The sequence below is a fragment of the Tursiops truncatus genome, chromosome 3 (assembly GCF_011762595.2).
Source record: "Tursiops truncatus isolate mTurTru1 chromosome 3, mTurTru1.mat.Y, whole genome shotgun sequence".
Taxonomy (NCBI): domain Eukaryota; kingdom Metazoa; phylum Chordata; class Mammalia; order Artiodactyla; family Delphinidae; genus Tursiops; species Tursiops truncatus.
In genome coordinates this window covers 165,498,119-165,519,681 of record NC_047036.1, presented here as the reverse complement: position 1 = coordinate 165,519,681, position 21,563 = coordinate 165,498,119, and the positions used below count along the sequence as shown (strand labels likewise).

General features: G+C 65.0%; 4 protein-coding genes and 1 long non-coding RNA gene across 17 annotated transcripts; 3 read left to right on the top strand and 2 right to left on the bottom strand.

Annotated features, from left to right (window-relative positions):
* The first annotated feature begins 118 nt into the window (after nt 1-118).
* MAP2K7 (mitogen-activated protein kinase kinase 7) lies at nt 119-11,136 on the top strand. 5 transcript variants are annotated; one of them, XM_073803309.1, is made up of 13 exons: nt 119-1,510; nt 3,316-3,363; nt 6,347-6,488; nt 6,652-6,718; nt 6,835-6,948; nt 7,021-7,140; nt 7,265-7,372; nt 7,508-7,660; nt 7,765-7,845; nt 7,968-8,110; nt 8,751-8,796; nt 8,919-9,049; nt 9,225-11,136. In XM_073803309.1, exons 1-13 carry the CDS (start codon nt 1,387-1,389, stop codon nt 9,589-9,591), a joined length of 1,644 nt encoding a protein of 547 aa, XP_073659410.1. In that variant the 5' UTR covers nt 119-1,386; the 3' UTR covers nt 9,592-11,136. The 5 variants fall into 5 exon arrangements, with proteins under 5 accessions (XP_073659410.1, XP_073659409.1, XP_073659411.1 ...); XM_073803308.1 differs by having other exon boundaries at nt 1,040-1,510; nt 7,481-7,660; XM_073803310.1 differs by lacking the exon at nt 3,316-3,363 and having other exon boundaries at nt 1,048-1,510; nt 7,481-7,660.
* Nucleotides 10,354-15,693, top strand: TGFBR3L (transforming growth factor beta receptor 3 like). 9 transcript variants are annotated; one of them, XM_073803315.1, is made up of 9 exons: nt 10,354-10,490; nt 11,379-11,602; nt 12,124-12,270; nt 12,601-12,737; nt 12,815-13,123; nt 13,466-13,592; nt 13,695-13,853; nt 14,061-14,133; nt 15,559-15,693. In XM_073803315.1, exons 2-8 carry the CDS (start codon nt 11,419-11,421, stop codon nt 14,126-14,128), a joined length of 1,131 nt encoding a protein of 376 aa, XP_073659416.1. In that variant the 5' UTR covers nt 10,354-10,490; nt 11,379-11,418; the 3' UTR covers nt 14,129-14,133; nt 15,559-15,693. The 9 variants fall into 9 exon arrangements, with proteins under 9 accessions (XP_073659416.1, XP_073659417.1, XP_073659418.1 ...); XM_073803316.1 differs by having other exon boundaries at nt 15,534-15,666; XM_073803317.1 differs by having other exon boundaries at nt 15,461-15,589.
* LOC141278393 (uncharacterized) lies at nt 10,812-13,701 on the bottom strand. Its single transcript, XR_012331105.1, has 2 exons — nt 13,541-13,701; nt 10,812-13,193 (listed from the first exon to the last, which is right to left on the bottom strand). It is a non-coding gene; the product is annotated as an uncharacterized lncRNA (long non-coding RNA).
* SNAPC2 (small nuclear RNA activating complex polypeptide 2) lies at nt 15,606-18,303 on the top strand. Its single transcript, XM_004324578.4, has 5 exons — nt 15,606-15,788; nt 16,486-16,605; nt 16,755-16,823; nt 17,117-17,408; nt 17,501-18,303. Exons 1-5 carry the CDS (start codon nt 15,606-15,608, stop codon nt 17,830-17,832), a joined length of 996 nt encoding a protein of 331 aa, XP_004324626.1. The 3' UTR covers nt 17,833-18,303.
* A 1,313-nt stretch (nt 18,304-19,616) lies between these two features.
* CTXN1 (cortexin 1) lies at nt 19,617-21,422 on the bottom strand. The gene is made up of 2 exons (XM_033854467.2): nt 21,104-21,422; nt 19,617-20,740 (listed from the first exon to the last, which is right to left on the bottom strand). The coding sequence occupies exon 2, from the start codon at nt 20,718-20,720 to the stop codon at nt 20,472-20,474; it is 249 nt and encodes an 82-aa protein (XP_033710358.1). The 5' UTR covers nt 20,721-20,740; nt 21,104-21,422; the 3' UTR covers nt 19,617-20,471.
* Between the last annotated feature and the right edge of the window lie 141 nt (nt 21,423-21,563).

The window sequence follows — 21,563 nt, the reverse complement described above, 5'->3', positions numbered from 1 at the left end:
CTTGATCCTTGTGTCCACTCCTGTGAGTCTAAGCCTTCGATTCCACCAGACCAAGTACAGGGAAGTGGCGACAGTCACATTCCAGAATCAAGGGTATCAGTGCATCCCGGAAGCAGAGGCAGAGAGAGACCTCAGCTAACCAGGAGAAATCAGGTGGCATCATCTGCCTAGGTTTTTTCCTGGAGAACTGCTCTTCCTCTACCCTCCCTGTTAGTCTCCCGGCTCCACAGTTTTGGATCTGCTCCACCTGTAAGTTGTCACCAGAGGAGTCGCCACAAGCCTTCAACGCCCATCACAGTGTCCCTGTGCTGGAGCGGGCAGGGCACAGCCTGCCCAACCCTGACCTCCTGGGATCACCACCTCCATGGTGTCTGCAAAATGCGAGCCTCCTCCTGGCACCAGAGAGCAGAGGCAAGGTGCTCTCCAGGGGCCCCAGGGTTCCAGATGGGGACATTTTCCCAGCACTCTTCATACCAGCTAAAGAAAATGTGTAGGCCACGGAGGCGCCAGGTAGAGGCACCAAACCCCGGGGCCTATCTTCTGCGTTGTCCAGGAGCTGGGAGCAAATTCTGGGGGCAGGGCAGTTGAGGGAAGTCTTAAAATGTCCCACGCAAGTCTGATTTGGAACTCTCGGACCTTGACCTTGGCCCCCCTACCGGCCCCCCAGTCGCCGAGGGCAGGGGTCACGCCACTGGATTCCCAGGGTCCTGACAGTGGCCCGAGCCCTACACCGCCCATCCTACATGTCCTCGGCCAACCCTGAGCCTGCTGAAATGGAAAGGGCTTGCCCCGGGTGCCTAATTATGGTGAGGAGGCAGCAATTAAGCATAACAGGGATCCTAAGGAAGCACTGAGATGAGAAAGGCAGTTCCGAGAGGGAGTAGGTGCCAGCGATGGCCGGGCCGAGAAGAGAAAGAACGAGGCTGAGGACACACAACCATGGCGACCACCGGGGACAGCGACAGGGGGGAAAAAAAAAAACAAAGTCACGAGTGCGCATGCGCAGCAGAGGCCACGGGCGTGACCTGGTCTCCTCCTCTGTACGCTTGCGCGCTGCTTTCTCCGCCCACCGCTGTAAGCGGAACGGTGAGTGGGTTTCCAGACAGCGCCTCTTGCCGGAGCGCTCGGGAATTCACGCATGCGCCTCACACTGAGAGGATTCGCACGTTGCCAGCAGCGAGCTCTAGGCGGCGTCATCCCTCCGGTCGGGACGAAGCACGCACGCGCGGAAGTTCGCACGCGGGAAGGGCGGGTGTGCACCGCGAGCATGCGCCCTGCTGAGCGAGACGGCGGCTCGGCGGGGTCATCCGAGCGCAGGCGCAGTGCGGTGTTTGTCTGCGGGACTGACGGGCGGCCGGGCGGTGCGCGGCGGCGGCGGCGGGGAAGATGGCGGCGTCCTCCCTGGAGCAGAAGCTGTCCCGCCTGGAAGCAAAGCTGAAGCAGGAGAACCGCGAGGCCCGGCGGAGGATCGACCTCAACCTGGATATCAGCCCCCAGCGGCCCAGGCCCAGTAAGCACGGCGGCGTGGGGGAGGGGGCGAGCGGGGCGGGGCGCGCGCCGCGGGAGGCCCCGCCCCCGCCTCCAGGCCCCGCCCCCGCTTCCGGGGCGCTCTAGCTCCTTCTCTCCGCCCCGCTCCTCGCTATCGGCCAGCGGTGAGAGGGTCACGGTGACCCGGGAGGCGTGGGGCCCGCGGGTTCCCGGGCAGCCCTTCCCCTGCCTGGGGGTTCCCCCTTAACGGGGCCTGGGAGCCCAGTTACCCGGCTCCAGGCGAGGCCCCCCACCTGATGACCCGCCCCCAATCACCGGGATCCTCGGAGCCTCTGTCACCTACCCTGAGCCTTGCTTCTCCTACTTCATGCGACCGTGACTACATCCAGGTCCTCCGCTAACATGTACACATCCCTTTTCACCAGCTGATTCTACTCCCGCCATCTCACTGATTGTGTCAAGAGGTTCCCCCCTCCCCGTTCCGCACCTTGGTCCGTGTCTGGGATCTTGTCATTGGGCTCAGCGGACTCCCTCCCACATACAGTTTACCCATATACACCAGGCCCCCTCATACTCCTCTGACTCGTTTCACTGTTGCCATCTTTCTGGCTCCTCCAGAAATAAACACGCAACTCCCAAGCGCGGCGACTTTGTCATTTAGAATCAAGTGACTTCCCCATTCTTACACACCCACACCCATCCAGCCCGGGGATACCTGAGGCCAGTGCGACTTTATCTAGGCATCCCAGGGCACGTACACCTCCTTTCTGGTCCCACAGTCCCCGTGTCTCCCTGGCGTCTTGTCATCTGGAGTCAAGAGCTACCCCCCAGCACGCACACCTGGCTCGGAATCACCGTGACCACATCTAGTCTCCTTGTCATTTCCTGCATGATCCCCTCCCCATATCCTTGAAGCTCAGAGGGAGTCAGATTTTTCCCCTTCCTACAGACCTGATGAACAGCAGCCCACACACATGCTTTCTGTTTTTGTTTTTGGACGCACTGCGCGGCATGTGGCATGTTAGTTCCCCCACCAAGGATCGAACCCGTGCCCCCTGCGTTGGAAGTGCAGTCTTAACCACTGGACCACCAGGGAATTCCCCTGCCCACACACCCATGCCTTCTGTGTCTCTCTTGATCCAGCAAATTGCTCTCCTTTTTATCCCCTCTGATATGACTCCTGTGGCTTATGTAGCTCTCTGTGGAGTCATCCTGACAGGACGGGGAAGACACTTCCTCATCTGGGTTCCCCCACCACTGCCTGCTCACCCAGCCTGGCGCCCCCATCCTTGTGTAGGGTCCACTCCCCATTCTCCCTTTCCTGACCTGGGCCCGTGTGGGTTTCTCACTGGATTGGGGGTGTGTGTGTGTGTCTCTTGGGGCCCAGAAAAAAACCCGAGGTGGCAGTGCTGGCACTGGACACTGCCTGGGGTAGGAAGCCCAGCCAGGACTGGAGGGTCCCCGCTGGTCTCTGCAGTGTTACTCCCCCTCCAACCCCAGTGTGGACAAGACAGGCCTAGGTACGGGGCCTGGGGTGCCTTGCAGGGTGGCTGTCCCAGATGGAGAGCGAGGCACGGTGAGACCCATGGCGAGCAGGCCGCGGGGAGCCCCCTCCAGGCGTCTGTGTCTGTGTCAGCTCCATCCCATCCTCCCAGTTCTCCCATCTCTGTCGGTTTCTACCCATCTCTGCAGTTTGGTACCGCGTGCCTCCCCCTCTTCTCTGTTATGATTTGATTTGATTTCTTTTCTTTTGGACAAATCGGTGGTTTCCGTTGTGATTTATCGTGGTGTTGTTGTTTTTTTTTTTTCTTCCTTTTCCCCATCCAGTTATTGTGATCACTCTAAGCCCTGCTCCTGCCCCGTCCCAACGAGCAGGTACCAGCCTTTTTATCATCGCTGCTTGGACCTCTGCACCATTGACCTAACCGCTGCCCTGGCCGCAGAATGCCATCCCCCCCTTCCCCCTCCCACGTGCTCCGTGTGTGCGTGTGCGCGTGCGCATCCCCCCCTCTCACCCTCACTCTCTGTCCATCCACACCGTCCGCGTCCGGCCCACCCGGCCACTTCCTCTGTCTTCTCACCTCCCGCTCCTCCCTTCCTCTTGGGCTCAGGTTTGGATTCCCTGGAGGAGGAGACAGACTCCCTCACCGGCCGGGAGTCTGTCGCCTGCCAAGGGGGTCACGAGTGTCCGTGCGTGTGCCTGCAGGCGTGTGCATGAGCGGGGGGGAGGGAGAGCTGCTCATCCGCCTCAGCAGCCCAGCGGACCCGTGTCACCCCCTGGGCTGAGCCATGCTAGGCTTGGACTGAGTCCCTGTCCTCTCAGGGCTGGCGCGCCCCAGGGGGTGGGGGACCCTGGGGGTTGGAGGGCAGTGAGCACTGAGGGCCTCCGGGCGGGAAGTGGAGGAGTCCCCGGCGCCTTGGAGGGAAGGCCGGGTGGAGCAGGGAGCAGGGTTGCAGTCGGGAAACCTCTGGAGAAGGTGGAATTTGAGCAAAGTCTCCTGGGAGGTGGGGGCAGCGCAGGGATGGAAGTAGAGGAAGCAGCCCCCCTAGGGGCGGAGGGCAGGTGCCAGTGGGTCTGGGAGCAGACGGGTGTGGGACATGCCTGTGCGAAGGGCGGGGGTGCTGAGAGAGATGGGGTGGGGGTCTGGCCTCATTGGTCCTTGTGAGCAGGACTAGGTTGGGAAGTGTGTGTGTGTGTGCACGCGCATGCGTGCGTGCGCGCGTGCGTGCGTGTGTGTCGGAAGGTGAGGGGCTCTGTGGCTCTGCTGGAGACCCTGTGGCATGTCGTCTGCCCATCTGCGTGGGTTTGTGCCATGCCCTGTGTGCGTGTGCCTACGTGTGTCGACTGACAGCCTGGTACGTGTGTGGCTCCTGATGGCCGCGTGCTCCCCACCCCCCACCCCCGCCCCGTGTCCTTTCTCGTTCTCTCTCATTCATTCTTCTCTCTCTCTCTTTCCCCTTCAGCCTCTCGCTCTCATTCTGCCCTCCTGACCTGCCGTGGGCCCGGTACCACCTCTGTGACTTCTGTTCTCAGGGTCTTTGTCTACCTCCCTCCACCCCACCTTAGCCACCCTGCACCGGCCCCGCTCACACGCCTACCGTGCGTCAGTTTGCGGGGCTGGCTGGAAGCCTCTGTCCCCCTACAGCCTTGGCCCCGGGTTCTGGGGCGGCCCTCAGAGGGCCCGGTGGACTGTGTAAGGGAGGGGACCGACAGGACACCACACCGAGAGGTGTGGGTAGGAGAGGGCTGTGGTCCTCACTCAGAAAGGGGGCCCTGGTGCCCCCAGGGAACCTGAACCTGACAGGGATCCAGGGTCCCGGTGCAGGGGGAGCTCGAGGGTCCTCGGGAGCCCCGGAGGTTGTCCAGCCAGAGAGGGAGGTATTACGACTGGGATTCTGGCCCCGGCAGAGCAGAGCAGCAGGGAGGGCACGGGAGGAGAGGCCTCCGGGCCAGTGGAGGGGACTGGGCCCGGCCACGTCCCCGGGGTCCCCAGAGCTCTTCCATCACTCCCGCCAGGCCCTCCTAGGACTGCAGGCCAGGCTCATAGACCTGCCCCTCGCTCTGGCTGCGGTCAGGGTTGCAGGCCAGCAAAGCGCCTGGGCACCAGGTGCTGAACATACCTGTCTCTACCCGTTGATCACTGGGCCCACGTCACCAGGTGCCTGGAGAACTGTGGGAGGAGAAGGTGGGCCATGCGGGAAGTGTGGAGAGAGGAGGGGGCGTCAGCCAAGGGCTAAGGAGGATGGCAGGCCCCCAGCTCCTGGCCTGCTCTCCAGGGGAAGGTGAACCTGGGAGGTGCTTGTAGCCTGCAGCCTCCTCAGCCAGGGGCTCCCCTTCTGGAGGCCGAGTGCCAGGGTCTCCGGGGTTCAGGGGTTCACTGGAGGGTCATCACCCTGGCCCCCACTCCCCACCCTGGGGCCTGCCCAGCCCGGAGGCTCCTAGCCCCTCAGGGAATCCGCTCTCCTTTCCCAGGCCCCTCCCCGGCCTGTCTCTGCAGCGCGTCCTCTGGGCAGCTGGGCCCCGAGTCTCGGCTCCCGGCTGTCTGTCTCCCGCCCTCCCGTCCCCTAATGCCGCCTGCCCGTCCTGGGGTGCCCGCTGCCTGCACGCTGCCTGCCCGCTGCCTGCCTGTAGCATGCCCGAGCTGTCCGCATGCAGGCTTCTGGAAAGAACCAAACTCGCCGCCTGGCCTGGCCCCTGGAGGGGCTGTGCCACCTGGATCCCCTCACCCCAGCCTGGGGTCCTGCCCCTGCCTCGTCGGCCCTAGCTCCGCAGGCCAGGCCGGGAGGCTCACCGATGAGCCCGCAGGCCAGAGGGCGGCCCTCCCTGACCCTGAAACAGAGTGCTGGGCGAGGCAGCTGGAAGCCTAGGTCCCTTGCCCACTCTCTCCTCAGGGTGGTCCAGCCAAGGTCAGGCTGCCCACAGCGCCAGAGCTCGGGCTGATCCCAGCGGGCATTCCTGCCTTGTGTGATCCAGAGTGTGGGTGTGGTGGCCCTGGGCCTGCTTCCCCGGCGGAGGTGGGGAGGAAAGGGACACAGCGGGGAGGCTGCCTGCCCGAGGGACGGCATCCGCCTCTGGGCCTCCGTTTTCTGTCAGGGGAGGCTTGGGGATGAACCCTCAGCCTCTGGGGACCAGCCCACTGCAAGCCCTTCCAGGTCAGAGGAGTGGGCGGGGTGCGGGGTGGGAAAAGGCACCCTAGGAGTGGTCTGGGAGCGGGGAGCTCCTCCAGCCCAGCGGGGCAGGGGGCTGTGCCGCCCTGCCTGAGGGATGCCAGGGAGGGTAAGATGAGGGTTCCAGGCCCTTGAGTTGGGGCCAGCTGGGAGCTAACCCCCTCCCCACCCCTGGTTCTCACCACCCCAGCCCTGCAGCTCCCACTGGCCAATGATGGGGGCAGCCGCTCACCGTCCTCCGAGAGCTCCCCGCAGCACCCCACGCCCCCCGCACGGCCCCGCCACATGCTGGGGCTCCCGTCAACCTTGTTCACACCGCGCAGCATGGAGAGGTGAGCGGCTAGGGTGGCCGGTGGGAGGGCCGGGAGGTTGGGGCCGGGGCAGGGCGGGGCGCAGGGCAAGCCTCAGGGAGGAGCTGGTGAGCTCTGTGGGACCCTGTGTGTTAGGGGCTGGGGTGGCTTCAGGTTGGTCAGGACCCGCTCTCTGTCCCCTCAGCATCGAGATTGACCAGAAGCTGCAGGAGATCATGAAGCAGACGGGCTACCTGACCATTGGGGGCCAGGTACCGCCCTTCCCTCGGCCCCCCCAGGGAGGGTGGGCAGGACGCTGCTGGTAGGTCTGGGCTGGGGGTGGAGGGCAGAGGCCCGGTGGACCCCCAGCCCTGGCTCTCCTCGCCAGCGCTACCAGGCGGAAATCAACGACCTGGAGAACCTGGGGGAGATGGGCAGCGGCACCTGTGGCCAGGTGTGGAAGATGCGTTTCCGGAAGACGGGGCACGTCATCGCTGTCAAGGTGAGCCCGCCCCCGCCCCGGGTGGGCCCCGCACCCCAGGCTCGGCGCTAAGGCCCCTGCTGTCCCGTGCAGCAAATGCGGCGCTCGGGGAACAAGGAAGAGAACAAGCGGATCCTCATGGACCTGGACGTGGTCCTCAAGAGCCACGATTGCCCCTACATCGTGCAGTGCTTCGGGACCTTCATCACCAACGTGAGCCGGCCGCCCGCCCCCCAAGCCTCCCGCGCCCCCCGCCCCTCCCCCAGGACCCGAGCCTGTCTGGGGTGGGCAGGAGGGTACAGCCACCCCGCCAAGCCGCCACCTGCTGTCCCCGCAGACGGACGTCTTCATTGCCATGGAGCTCATGGGCACGTGCGCCGAGAAGCTCAAGAAGCGGATGCAGGGCCCTATCCCTGAGCGGATCCTGGGCAAGATGACGGTGGCGGTGAGCAGCTGGGTGGGGCGCGGGCGGGCGGGTGGTCCCCAACCGCCCCCCCGCCCCACCAGGCCCCGTCCCTGCCATCACTGGTGCCCTCCTCTGCCCGCGCCGCAGATCGTGAAGGCACTCTACTACCTGAAGGAGAAGCACGGCGTGATCCACCGGGACGTCAAGCCCTCCAACATCCTGCTGGATGAGCGGGGCCAGATCAAGCTCTGCGACTTCGGCATCAGCGGCCGCCTCGTCGACTCCAAAGCCAAAACGCGGAGCGCGGGTTGCGCTGCCTACATGGCAGTAAGTGGGGCCCAGCAGCGCCCGGCGGGCGGGCGGGCATGAGGGGCGGTGAGCCCACCCCAGCCACAGGGGTACATCCACCCTCTCCTCCTTCCCGCCGGCAGCCTGAGCGCATCGACCCCCCGGACCCCACCAAGCCCGACTACGACATCCGGGCTGACGTGTGGAGCCTGGGCATCTCCTTGGTGAGTTGGGGTCCCTGCTCTCCGAGGCCAGGGGTGGGGTCTTCTCGGGGTACGGAGGCAGGTGGCGGGAAAGGGCAGGATCCTGTCCTTGGCCGGCCCAGCCCTGCCCGTCTCTCTCCCAGGTGGAGCTGGCGACGGGACAGTTTCCCTACAAGAACTGCAAGACGGACTTTGAGGTCCTCACCAAAGTCCTACAGGAAGAACCCCCGCTCCTGCCCGGTCACATGGGCTTCTCGGGGGACTTTCAGTCCTTCGTCAAAGACTGGTGAGGGGACTTGCCTGGTGGCACAGCGGTTAAGACTCCACGCTCCCGATGCAGGGGGCCCGGGCTCAATCCCTGGTCAGGGAACTAGATCCCACATGCATGCCGCAACTAAGAGTTAAAGACTGGTGAGGAGCCCCGCCCCCGCCCTCCACTCTGGAAGGCAGGGTGAGGTCAGATGTGGCCCTGCACCCAGGCCACTGGGGAGGGGAGAGGGGCCCCAGGATGGTGTGGGGGCTGGAGCCCGAGCCCCGGGAGCTAGGAGTTGGGTTTGGACTCAGCCTGAGGGGACACCTGGCCCCAGGGGTATTTGGCAGGGTGGCCCTCGGGCTTCACCTTGGGGGAGCTGTGAACGAGCAGAGGCGCCCCAGGGCTAAGGGCTCTGAGTGTCCTGCACCAACTGGCAAGAGTAGCGCACGCGGGACGTCCACATTGGAGCCTCCCGTGGGGGAGCCCACCCACCCCTCCCATGGGCGTCTCACGGCCCACATAGGGCTTCTGTCACGGTGGGGGGCCCAAGCGCAGGCCCGGGAGGGTGTGGGCTTCTGCCCACAGATCTTGCAGACCCGACAACTCAGCCACGAGGGCGGCCAGGCCTCTCCTACCTGCTCTCACTTCTCTTCCTTTCCTCTTCTCCTTCCAGCCTTACTAAAGATCACAGGAAGAGACCAAAGTATAATAAGCTACTTGTGAGTACCCGGGGCCCTCCCCAGCCCCCATCCTAAGCCCCCCGCCACACTGGGCGCCGGGCCTGAGCAAGGCCAGCAGGGAAGACGCCCTCGCCCTAAGTGCCCTGCCTTGGGCCCCACAGGAACACAGCTTCATCAAGCGCTACGAGACGCTGGAGGTGGACGTGGCGTCCTGGTTCAAGGATGTCATGGCGAAGACCGAGTCGCCGCGGGCGAGCGGGGTCCTGAGCCAGCATCACCTGCCCTTCTTCAGGTAGCCGCACAGCGGCGGCCAGCCTACTGGGGGCCGGGGGCGTGGCCACCGGCCTCCCCTTCCCCACCCGGCCACCCAGCTGCCCGCCAGGGGAGCCCTGGGACCTGGACGGCCGCCGAGGGCTGAGGACAGAAAGTAGGGGGCGCCAACCCACCCCTGACTCCCTGCCCACCAGCCATGGACAGATGGGCCCACCAGGCCCCAGCCCTTCCCGTCCTAGGATCAGCCGGCTGTGCGCATCCCCTCCGACAGACACTGTGAACGGAAGACAGCAGGCCGCGAGCAGACTCGCTATTTATTCAGTTGTAACCTCTGGGCTGGGGCGGCCCCCAGGGGCCGGGAGAGAGCCGCCCGTCCTGTCCCCTCCCCTCCACACCGCGCTGTCCCACCGCCGCCTCGCACGCACATGCACCCTGGCTCCATCTCCCTCTCTCTGTCCCCTCCCTCTCTACCTCTCTGGCTTTCCCTGTCTCCCTCCCTGCTTCTGCCTCTCTCCTGGCCCAGGCCCTGCCACCCCCGGCGGCACCCCTGGGTCCGTTTAGGTCTCCGGCAAGCCATGAGTCAGTTGGCTGGCGTCCTCGCCCCGGGCAGGCGGGCTGGACGTTGTGACTGCAGCCAGACCCGGGCTGGTCTCTCTCTTTCTCTTTTTGATCTCAGGGGGTCCTTTTTGGAGTTTATCGTATTTTATTGTACTTGGTGGGGTGTTTGGGGGGTGGGGGGAGGAGAAGAGCTTGTTCTCATGGGGTTTGTCGGTACCTTCAGAAACTTTTACCAAAGTCATGTTTAGCTGCTTGTGGTGGCAGCCCCCCCGATGGCCCACGGGCGCTGGGGGGCTGGGGGCCGAGCCTTGGGGGCCTGGGCCACCCCGCCGGGGAGAGACTAGTCCCAAAGGTGGGCTCTGGGTGGGGGGCGGGGTGCTCCTCCCTCGGGGCTGGAGACTGGCCACAGCTTGTAGGGGTGAGTTGAGGACCTCGGGGGGTGTGGAGGGAGCCCAAGGGGCCGTGGCCACACAGGGTGGCCTTCAGGGAAGGCAGGCGTGGGGCATGGTGGAGGGCAGCAGGTGCCGGTGAGGCAGAGGCGGAGGAGGGAATGGGTGACAGGAGCGGGGGCCATGGGGCCCGGGGAGACAGGGATTGAGGGCACGTGGAGTGGACGTGGGGGGTCTGAGGATGTGTGACAGGGACAGAGGTGGGGCAGGCCGAGGGCTGGGCGTGTGGAGGCAGTCACGCCCTCGTAGTGGCCCTGAGCGCCCCTCGACTCACCCAGAGCTGGCCAGTCCCCAGCCCACACCGAGGCCCGGGCCCTGGGGAGCAGCGAGAGCAGGAGGAGGGGGTGTGTTTCCTTTTTGTTGGTGATGCATGCAAATCAAGTGGACAACGAAATAACAACAAAAAACAAAAGAAAACTCCAGAAAAACCACAAAAAGCAACCAACACCAAAGGTGAGGAAGCTCGCTGGATGTAGCTGAAGCAATCTAGACTAGGCGTCACTGTACCCTCCATCTAGCTCACCGACTGTAGTTACTACTAGGATAGTCACAAAACGCCGCATGTTTTAAAAAGTACTCGAAGTCATCTTTTCTCTGCCCCCCACCCCGGGGGTGGCCACCTTCTTTCGCTCCAATCCCCTTTGTGAGGGGAGGGGGGCAGGGTGCGGGGCCAGTAGGCCTGGCTCCCGCCCTCCCTCATGGGCCCCAGCCACAGGGGCCTTTGTGGGTAGCCGGGAAGGTCGCGTGGCTGGCCCCAAGGGCCAGCTGCCTGAGTTTATTTTTATTTAACTTTATTTTCTGTTTTGTGAGTGTGTGTCGGCCCGTTTCCCCTCCCCGCCTTCAGTGTTAAATGGGAGCCTCTCCTTCCCCCCTACCTTTCCCATGTCTCCCCCCCTCCACCCAGTCACCAGTCACCAGCCATCCCTCTCCATCAGGCAGAGGGTGAAGTGGGCAGGTGGGGGCCTGGGGCGGCCTGGGCCCAGCCCATGGTCTACAACCCCTTCTCAGGCCGCCAGTACTGCCCCGTCCCTTTTTAAAACGAAACGCCCTCGTTTGTAAATCCTTAGATGCTTGAGAATAAAACCCCTCCCTTTTCTTCTGTGGTGTCTGTGGTGTGTGTTGTGAGCCTGGCAGGGCCTGGCAGTGAGGTGGGGAAAGGGGCCAGGGAAGGGGTCGTGAGCCCCGACCTTGGGGCTTGGGGGCTGGTGGATGGGGCCTCTGCAGCGAAGAGAGACAGGCAGGGCTGGGGCCTGGGGGGGAGGTGTTTGTAGTGACTAGCCCCATATCTAATGGCCATTGTGAGGGACCTCCCCCCAGCCTGATAGCTACGGGTCTGGCCAGAGAGCCCTTAATCCCCAGCAGGCCTTGGCCGTGGGCTCTGATGTCGGCCCATCAGTGCACCGCCCCCGCTCCTTGCCTCCCCAAATGGCCCCCCAGCCAAGGCCAGAGCCGCCTGCCCGCCTGCCTGGCCCAGTGCTGCCTCAGCCGGTCCAGCATGCTGGGCACCGCTATCCTGCTGCTGGCCCTGCTCCCAGGGATGACCACCTTGCCCAGCGAGTCAGCTGGTATGTACAGGCAAGGGGACGTGGCCCAGCACACCCCAACTCCCGTGTTACTCTTTCTCAGTGCACCCTCTCATCCACCCCGCCTGGGGGAACGGGGGTGGGTGGGAGGTGGGGTCTGCACCGTCCCCCGTTTTCCAGGTTCTCTGGGATCCCCAACTTCTTCGAAGTCCCAGCAGCCAGGTGAGACCAAGGGCTGTGGGAGGGGAGCAGTCTGCGCCAATGCTTTTAGGGAGTGTCTGTGCCGGTAATTCTGGACATTTGAGAACATCCTTTGATGAGGACCCCAGCTGAGCGCCTCCTTAAGGCAGAGGTCTTTGTCAGTGTGGTGCATGTGTGTGTGATCACACACCCCAGTGGAGGCTCCCCTGTGCCTCTACCCTTTGCCGATGCTGCCCTCAGCCTGCGAGTGAGTGAGGAACACTGACAAAGGGAAAAGGCCCAGACCCGTGTGGCCGGGCTGGGCCTCCACGATGCCCAAAGGGCTTGGGGGAGAGCGCCTTGCTATTCTTCCCTCCCCTTAGAAAGGCAAGAATGGGGCCAGCACCCTCCCCCCAAACGGCCCTGCTGTGACCCCAGAGGAGCCCCTGGTCCTCGGTGGATGAGCGAGGGGTTCAGACTCCAGAAGGGGAGGGCCTTTGACCTCACCCAGGCTGACCCTCCACCATCAGGTGCCCCTCGACCCCTTCCGGGCCAGGGATTCCCTCGCTCACTGGGGATGGTGAAGTAGAGGTCTGGGAAGGGGGCTCCTCCCCAGGAAGGCGCAGCTTTGCGCCCAGGCTCAGGGGCTGGGCTGGGATGTCCCCCAGGTCTCCAGCGGGTACATCCCAGCTGCTTTACGGCTGGCGGTGGGAAGCGCGGAGCCGAGCGCGGGTGAATCCTCCACCGCAACTGCATCCATTTTCCAAAGTAGGCAGTGGAGGCGAGGTTGGCTCACTTGCCAAGGGGGCCTAAGGGACAGCGCATCCTCCTTCCCCTGTGCCACCCTTTCTCCCTGCCAGTGTCCCCGTTCCGCGCGGCGCCAGGGCCCAGGCTGCGCCGACCCCTTTTCAGTCTGGAGCTGTCGGACGCGGAGGACGCCTTCCCGCGCCGCGCGGGGCCGTTGGAGGTCCCGGCTGACAGCCGCGTGTTCGTGCAGGTACGGGCGCGGGGCTCACCGAGGCCGGGTGGCAGCCGGTGGGGGCAGCCAACCCTGACCGCGACCCCGCCCCCCAGGCGGCCCTGGCCCGTCCCTCCCCGCGCTGGGGCATGGCCCTGCACCGCTGCTGGGTGACACCATCCTCACGCCAGACCCCGGGCCCCGCCCTGGCGCTGCTGCGCGGGGGCTGTTCCGCTGACTCCTCGGTCACCTTCCCGCCACCGCGGCCGCTCCCAGGTGCCGCTCGCCCCGCGCGCTTCAGCTTCCGCCTGCGCCCGGTCTTCAACGCCTCTGTGCAGTTCCTGCACTGCCAGCTGAGCCGCTGCCGCCGCCTCCGGGGAGCCCGCCAGACGCCTGCGCCTCTGACGCTGTCTCCACCGTCGCCGGTGCTCGGGCACGGGGCGGGGAATCTGGGCGCCCGGGCCCGTCGGGGCTGGGCACAAGAGCCTCTGGCATCTGAGGGAGAAGCCTCTTAGGGTTTGGGGATCTGAGGGTCTGGGAGCTTTTGGACCTGGGGGCGGAGGTACCTCGAAACTGGGAGTAGGCACTGGGTCTCAGGCTGAGGTTGGGCGCAGGGGCGTCCGAAGGGGCCGAATTTCCAGGGGTCTAGTATTGCGACACCTGGTTGCAATATAGTGCTGGACGCTTAGATCTCTTGGGAGCCCTGGGGACCCGCCCCTGGAGCCGGGGCCCTGACGTCCCCGCCTCTTGCCTCCCCCTCCTCCCAGTGTCTGCCTCGGGATGAGGCGTGCGCGGGCGCCGGCAGTGGCCGCGATGAGAGTCTGGGTGCCGACAGCCCTCACCTGCACACGCTGACGCAGCCCATCGTGGTCACGGTGCCGCGGCTGCCCCCCAGTGAGCACGCAGTAGTCCTCAGCGGGGCTCTCTGGGGTCGGGAAGGGGGATGGGGAGGACATCTGAGGCATGAGCCCGGTCTCTGCGTTGTACTCCTCACAGGGCCACCCAAGGGCGTCCCCGGCAGAGCCGTGCGACCCGAGCCTCCCGCGCCGGCCCCGGGGGTCCTGGAGCCCGCGCCGGTGGTAGCACTTGTGTTGGCCGCCTTCGTGCTGGGCGCCGCTCTGGCCGCCGGGCTCGGCCTCGTCTGCGCTCACTCAGGTACCAACCTGCGTCCGCCGGGATCTCCGCCTGGCCCCCAGCCTATTCCCACGCGTCCGGACCCCTGGTCGCGGCGATCCCAGCCTGCTCGGGCCTGACCATCCCTAGACCTGCTTCCGCTACGCCTGCAGCAGCCCCCCAGGGGGCGCCCTTGCCCCGGCCCAGCGCGCAGCAACCCCTACTCCTCAGACTGCCTTTCCTCTCCAGCGCCCCTGCCCCCCGGCCCGCCCCCGACAGCCTCGCCCAGCGGCCCCCCGCCCAGCAGGCCCCAGTGAGGCAGGTAAGTGTTGGGGGGAGGGAAGAGGGGGAGTGTAACCTGGGGCCGGTAGGACGGATGGAGGAGGGAGGTGATAATGACTCTTCATAGCGCGTTCTCTCTGCCAGGCGGAGTACCAAATGTTTTACGCATATTAATCCTTGTAACAAGCTTCAGGTAGATACTCCTATAATCCCCATAATAGATATTTAAAAATGAGACACTCTCTGAAATTAACTTGCCAAAGATCACAAAATGTGGTGGAGCTGGGATTAGAAATCACGTAGTGGGTGACTCGCGGCCGACTGAGGGCTTAGTGTCGTAAGAAAGCACCTCAACACCTCAGACAGGCACACTAGGCAAGGAGAATTCGGGTTTCAGACCTAGCACCCACCCTCGCCCCGGCACACAGACTGATGGGGCGGCCAATGATCGGTTGGGAAGGGGGTGACCTGCCGTAGCGTCCTCTACCCTGCTCAGCCTGAGTCGCCCCTCTCCAGAGATAGCGCGCCCCCAACAGGGTCCAGAGACATACCAGCCACAGCCTTGGACCAGGCCCGCCAGGACCTGAGACTCGATGGGACTAAGATCCCTGCGCCCCGCGCCCCCTCTTGCTCCTCCTCCCACCCTCCCACCTGGGCTCAGAATAAACATCTGGCCTGAACTGCAGCGTTCTGAAGTCTGCGTGCGCGCGTGGCGCGGGGGTGGGGATTCCGGGGTGGAAAAGGTCCAGACTGGAGGGGTGGAGCTCTGGGGCGGGGCTCATACGCCCTTATATATCCGTGTGCGGTTACCGCCCAGGGGAGCCCCAAGGGCATTTTGTCCCAGACAAAAAAGGGACACCCAACCCCACCAGCTTAAATTTAAAAATAAGCCTCGCCTCCTTCTCCACCCCTGCACCGCCCACCTGCCTTCTCAACCCCAGGATTTCTCCGCTCTCCACTCCCACCGCCCGGACCCTGCCCTCGCTAGGGCCTCGAGCTCAGGCCTCTGCTCCAGTCTCCTCTCCGTCTAGCCTAAAGGTCCTTAAATCCCTCCTGCCCGAGCTCCTCCCTCCCCAGAGCATAGACAAGGGGATGACTATTAGCGCCATTTTACGGTTGAGGAAACTGAGGTTCGGCAAGGCCAAATCACTTGCTCACCAGTCAGGGCTGGCCGACCCCACAGCCCAGGCTCTTGGCTACAAAGCACATAATAGGAGTTTCACAAGACGTAGTTCTGGAAGGGAGGGAGGGCACGAGATCTAAGAACTTGGCTCCAGTTCACGAATGAGATAGAATGCGGGCGGGGGGTCTCGTTCGCCCCCGCCTCAGTTAGACGCCAGTCTCCCCATTACTTCCCGGGGAAGCAGTTCCCTTCGGCCCGCAAACGCAGAGCCACGCCCCCATCTACTTCTGCCTCCGCGCGGGGTCTTTTGGCCCCAGCGGCCGCCGTAACCCCGCCCACTAGGGAAATGGCCCCGGAACGACGACACCGCCCTCACCCGGCTCACCGGCATGAAGCCCCCGCAGCGGCGGCGAGCGGCCCCGGCGCGCTATCTGGGTGAGGTGACCGGCCCCGCGGCCTGGAGCGCCCGCGAGAAGCGGCAGCTGTTACGACTACTGCAGGCGCGACGGGGCAAGCCGGAGCCGGACGCCGCCGAGCTGGCCCGGCAGCTGTCGGGCCGGAGCGAGGTCGAGGTGAGAGGGGTCTCGGGATGGGAGCGAGGCTGGAGGTGGGGCTAGGATGTGTTCGGGGCTGGCGGAGGGGCGGGCCCTGGGAGTTGGCGGGACGAGAGTGAGGCTGGGGGCGGGGCCTTGGAGTGGGCGGGTCGAGGGTGAGGCGGGGGCGAGGTTGAGGAACCGGAAGAACGCCGGAGGAGGCGGGATTAGTGCAAGGCTGGGCCTTGTGTGCCTGCGAGAAGCTGAGGGCGGGGCGAGGGCGGAACATAGCCGAGAGGCGGGGCGAGGAGGAGGCAGTGCTGCGGCAGGCTGAGGGGCGGGGCGAAGCCAAAATTTAGGAGCGGGGCGAACTCTGAGTTAGAGCGGAGGCCCCGGACTGCGTGGAAGGCGCAGAGGGACTGGGCGCGAATGAGGTTGAAGTGAGTCAGGAAATGGGGCGGAGTGGACGAAGCGGGCAGGTGACTAGGGTAGTACTTAGCAAAGGGTGGGCCCTGGCTGCGGGGAGGAGCCAGAACCAGCCAGGGCCTTACATCTTTGTCAGGTAGCTGGTCACACCTGGGGCCTTGGCCCAAGACCCCTGGGCAGAGTCCCTATGACCCTTAACTCCGGGCCAGCGGGAGGCTAGGGAGCAGTGGCCGGCCCTGGAGCAGGCAGTGGACTGCCTAGCCCTGGGCTTCTAGAAGGTCCATTTGGCCTCATCCTCTCACTTCCCCAGATCCAGGACTTTCTCCGGCAGCTCAAGGGCCGAGTGCTCCGAAAGGCCACTCGGAGGATGCATCCAGGTGGCCCACAGGGTCCCAGGCGCCGGGAAACACAGACCCCGGCCCCCATCGAGGTGAGGCGGGGCGAGGCTCCCCAAGGCCGGCCCCTGGAGGATGAGGTGGGAGTTGGGGGGATAACCTGGTCAGGGGAGCCGCAGGAGGGGTAGGGCTTGGGGGACTCCTGAAGGTTGATCCGTGAGCACCTTCTGGTTACTCCACCCAGGTGTGGATGGATCTGGCTGAGAAGATAACAGGCCCGCTGGAGGAGGCCCTGACCGTGGCTTTCTCACAGGTACAGCCATCTGCCAGGAAGGATGGGGGTATCCCGGGGACGGGGTCATATATGTGAGTCTCATTAAGCTGGACCTGGTTCCTGGGTCCCTTCCTCTTGCCAGCTCTGTGACTCTGGTCCGTCACCGGACACCCTAGCCTCAGTGTCCGCCCTTCTGAGGCCCTCTGCTGAATGTGACGCCTTCCTCAGGGTGGCAGGGAGGATTTGGAGGTGGAAGGCTGTCTCCTGCAGGGCAGGGGAGTAGCCCACGGGGACACTTCTGCCTTTCCTTGCCTGATCTCTCTGCCTGCCAGGTGCTCACCATCGCAGCCACGGAGCCCATCAGCCTCCTGTACTCCCAGCCCCCCAAGCCCACGCAGGCTCGTGGAAAGCTACTGCTCCTCAGCGCCCCTGGAAGGCAGGAGGACCTGGGCCCTGAGGCTCCTGGCCCCGCCCCCAAGACACAAGGCCCTGCCCCTGAGGCATCCTCTGAGTCCCTGGCTGGCCCGTCCGCTGAGGAAGACTTTTCTGTGGACTTCGAGAAGATCTACAAGTACCTGTCGTCCATCTCCCGCGGCGGCCAAGGCCCGGAGCTTTCCCCAGCTGGTGAGAAGGGAGGGGCTGACGATCTGGGGGTGGGAGTCTCCGGCGGCAAGCCCCGCCCTTCCCTCACCCGTTCCCTTTCCATCCATCACCAGAGTCAGCTGTGGTCCTTGACCTGCTCATGGCACTTCCTGAGGAGTTGTCCCGCCTGCCCTGCGCTGCCCTGGTTGAACATATGTCAGATACGTACCTACGCCTGATGGCCCCCCAGCCCGACCCTGCCAGTGGGGGCCTGGGGTCTGGGGCTGAGGATGACGGGACAGGTTCCAGGGGGCAAGAGGAGGCTGGCCAGGCCACTCCTCAGGCCCCCGAGAATGCTGGGCCCAGCGAACCGATATCCACTTGGCAAGCAGCTGGGATCTGCCCCCTGAACCCATTCCTGGTACCCCTGGAGCTTCTGGGCCAGGTGGCCACCCCTGCAAGGTGAGGGGCCCGGCACCTCACCAGACACACCAGACATCGGTGAGCCCCCAGGCCCTCAGTCCTGCTTGGGCTGGCACTGGGTTGTCACTGAGGATCTTGGCACGGCGGAAGGTCCCTGATGCAGTGTGCAGTACAGGTCGCCTTTAAGGTGCTCGATACAGCGTGGGTCTCAGAAATGGAAGCACAGGGAATTCCCTGGTGATCCAGTGGTTGGACTACACGCTCTCCCTGCCGAGCGCTCGTGTTCAATCCCTGGTTGGGGAACTAAAAGCCCACAAGCTGTACAGCACAGCCAAAAAAACCCCCAAAACCGAAGCAAAGTTGTACAGGGTTTCAGCCATAGAACTGGGGTGGGGGGGTTCCAGCCAGATGGCTGGGCTAAAATCACCCTCAAATACTCCCCCCACTGGTTTCTCATCCCTTCTGAAGTCCTGTGTCCGGTGTCCTGTAACTGTGAATAAAGTTCTGGTCTATACCCCTGGCTGTCTTTCTCCTGTGAGTGAAAGGTGGGAGGGGGCCTAGAATCAGAGGTAGGGAGCCATAGCTTGGAGTCCTGGGGACGGAGCGGGGACATGCCAGGGAGGAGGGTGTGGTTTTCGGTAAAGGCCACTGCACCAAGTCCAGTCTGATGCCATCTGGAGCGACCTTGGCTTGGCTGTGAGGGGACCCTTGGTGATTGTTTGGACGGTCTAGGCCTGAGCCTGACCCGTGTCGGGGAAAGGTTTTCAGAGCCCGATGACCCTCCATCATACAGACGGAGGGGAGAGGCTAGCAGAGTGAGGGTGGCCAGGTCGGGGGAGCTGGACTCCTGACCACCGGAGGGTTAAAGGTGGGCTGCCCATGTGGCAGGAAGTTGGAGGGAGGGGAGTGAGTCCCTGAGGTAGCCTTGGGGAAGCAAGTGGGGGAGGGAGGGAGAGCTGGAGGGGCCTTAGGAGCAGGAAAGGGGGGGCAGAGCTGGGTGGAGGAGGGGGCTGGGGTCCTGGCCGTGACCCAAGGTCTCCAAGTTCCAGAGGTGCTGCCAGGTCTCCCTGCGCGGGGCCCCCCTCCCTCAGCCTCGATGAGCGTGTGGATTCAGGGGCAGGTTGGTGAGGGCCGGGTGAGGGAACCGGGTGTCCTCCTACGGCACCACCTTCCCCCAAATCGAACCAGTCCTCTGAAAGCCAGTGAATTTTCTGTTCGCAGAGCCTGTGCATTCACACAGCCTTCCTTTTATAGCCACGCTCGTCTCTCCCCACACACACTGCACACGGCTCCCCCCGGGGGCGCACAACACATCTCGCAGGCGGGCCGTGGAGCGGAGCCAGCCCACTCCATGCCCAAGGACTCACAGCACCAGCCCCTTGGTGTCCAAAGTGCACATGCTGATGGTGGGACAGAGGGACCAGGCCAGAGAGGTTTGGGGCTGCGGGTGTGGTCACAGTACCAGAAGGCCGTGCCAGTTCTTGGAGACAACCTCCAGGGCTGGCTGAGGGCACCCCATCCAGGCTCCCTACTAGCCCAAGTCCATTCCACGGCCCCCAGAGTCTCCTCAAGTCAAGGGAAAGAAGGGTGGTCCTGGCTGTTCCTGGAGCGAGGGGGATGGATTATGCCTTGGTCCCCCAGAGTGTACATCTGGGTGTTTCGCAGCCCTGGGCAGCTGTTAAGAGTGTGCAGAAGTCAGCCCTGGGTTCAAATTCTAGCCTGGCTAGAAGCCAGCTATAGGCAGGTCACTCAACCTGCCTGGACCCGAGTCCCCCGGCCTTGTAGAATGAGGATGCTAACAGGGTCCTGAAAAGAGAACAGACCAAGTACAAGAGGAGCTACCTCAGCACGCTGCTTGGCATGCAGTAAGCGCTCAATAACAGCTTTTATTAATACCGTGGGCTCAGAGGCAGGGAGGAGTGAGAAAGCAAGGGGAGAGCCTGGGAGGGGGGGGTTGCAGGAGGAACCAGGGGGAGGTGGCAGGAGGGCCAGTGAGGGGTGGAGGTGGTGACAGAGGGAGGGGCGCGCTGACCTGAACTGGGGCCTGGGCTGGGGGCGGGAGGGAGCCTGTCTGCCCTCTCCCCCCCATGGAAGAAGCCTCGCATCCTGGACACAGCAGCCATTGTCGCTCTTCAGTCACTGTCTCCGGAGCAGGCCCCGCAGGTCATATTGGTATGCAGCGTCCACCTCATGGGCCCAGGAGAGCCCGCAGGCCCGGAGCCCGAGGAGGGGCTCAACACTTGGCGGGGGCGGGCGGCGGGGGAGTGAGGATGGCCAGAGGACAGGGGAGGGAGGGGAAGGGACACGGGGGTCCCCGAACCCGGGAGCGGACATGACACTCATGCTCGGCGGCAGGGCAGTAGCAGAGCCACCTACACGCTGGGGGCGGAGGGGCGGGCGTCCTCTTCCCACCCAGGCTTTAGAGTCGGGGGCCAGCCGGGCCGGTGAGTTACGGAGAGAGGACAGGGCGGGATAAAGGCACGAAGTGGGGCTCCGGCCTGGCCAGGAGGGAAGATGGGAGGGGTGTGAGGGGGGAGGGGTTGGACTTATCCTGACGCCCTCCCCCCTCGGGCTGCGGGCTCGGGGGCAGGATCCTGAGCGCGGTCCAGGCCCGGCGGCGCACCGTCGGATCGGCCCCGGGAGAGAGACCCCGCGGAGGGCCGGCCGAGGGCGCCGCACCGCTCAGACCAGCGCGTAGTCGAACTGCCCGCGCTCGAGCGCCTCCTTGTGGTCTGTCCAGGACGAGGCGGGCATGCGGCTGTAGGGGTCGAGCAGGATACGCACGCAGCGAACCATCAGCAGCACCAGCACCACGAGCAGGCACAGCACGAAGGCGAACACGGTGCGCTGCTCCGCGTCCAGGCCCGCGCCTACCGGGGGCCCCGTCGATGGCGGCAGCGGCTCGGGGGACAGCGTCCACGTCGCGCTCATGGCTCACATCGCCGCGCGCCCTGCGGAGGAGGGGGCCCGCCCGTGAGGCAGGGATGAAGCTGCGCCTTCCCGCGCCCCCGCGTCGTCCCCACCCGCCGCCCCCCCACACACCCTGCCGAGCCCCAGCCCCCGCCCGCGCCTTTGTCCCCTGGCTACGCCCATGCCTGGCCCGCGGGCACCCAACTCCGGGCGTGCGCGCAGGTGGGGACGCTAAGAGCAAGGAGAGGAAACCCCGACCCGGCCGGCCCGCGCACAACAGGTGCGAACGCGCGGCCCGGGCTGCGTGGTGGGGGGCGAGACCCGGTTCCCCCACCCCGCTCCCTTTGTTCTTGCGTCCTGGGGACCCCCCTCCCCCACCGCCCCCGCCCCGCCGCGCCCCTCACCCTGGCCTCGACCGGGACCGGGACCAAGCGGCCGGCAGCCGCGCTCTCTTCCGGGACCCGCACCCGCTCCTGGTCTCTCCCCGGTGGCCGCGGCGGCGGCCCGGACTCTGCCCACCCCACCCGCCCCTGGAGCGGCGGAGACCGAGGCAGGCGAGCTCCGCGCCAGCCGGGCCGCCGCGGCTGTTCCCATGGCGACGGGGGCGGGGCCGCCGCGGGGGGCGGAGGCTACGCAGGGAGCGGCGCTCGGGCCCGCGACCCCGCCCCGTCCTCCGGGAGAACCGGGCCCCGCCCAGAGGCGCCGGGGAGACCACCGGCCCCAAAGAACCATGAGCACCGAGGGCCTCGCCCTCCCACCCCCACAGGCACCCCCCACCCCCACAGGCACCCCCCCAAAACCACCCAGCCCGACTTAAGCTCCCACAGCCCCATTCTCCTCTGCAACCGACCCCTCAGACTCCCT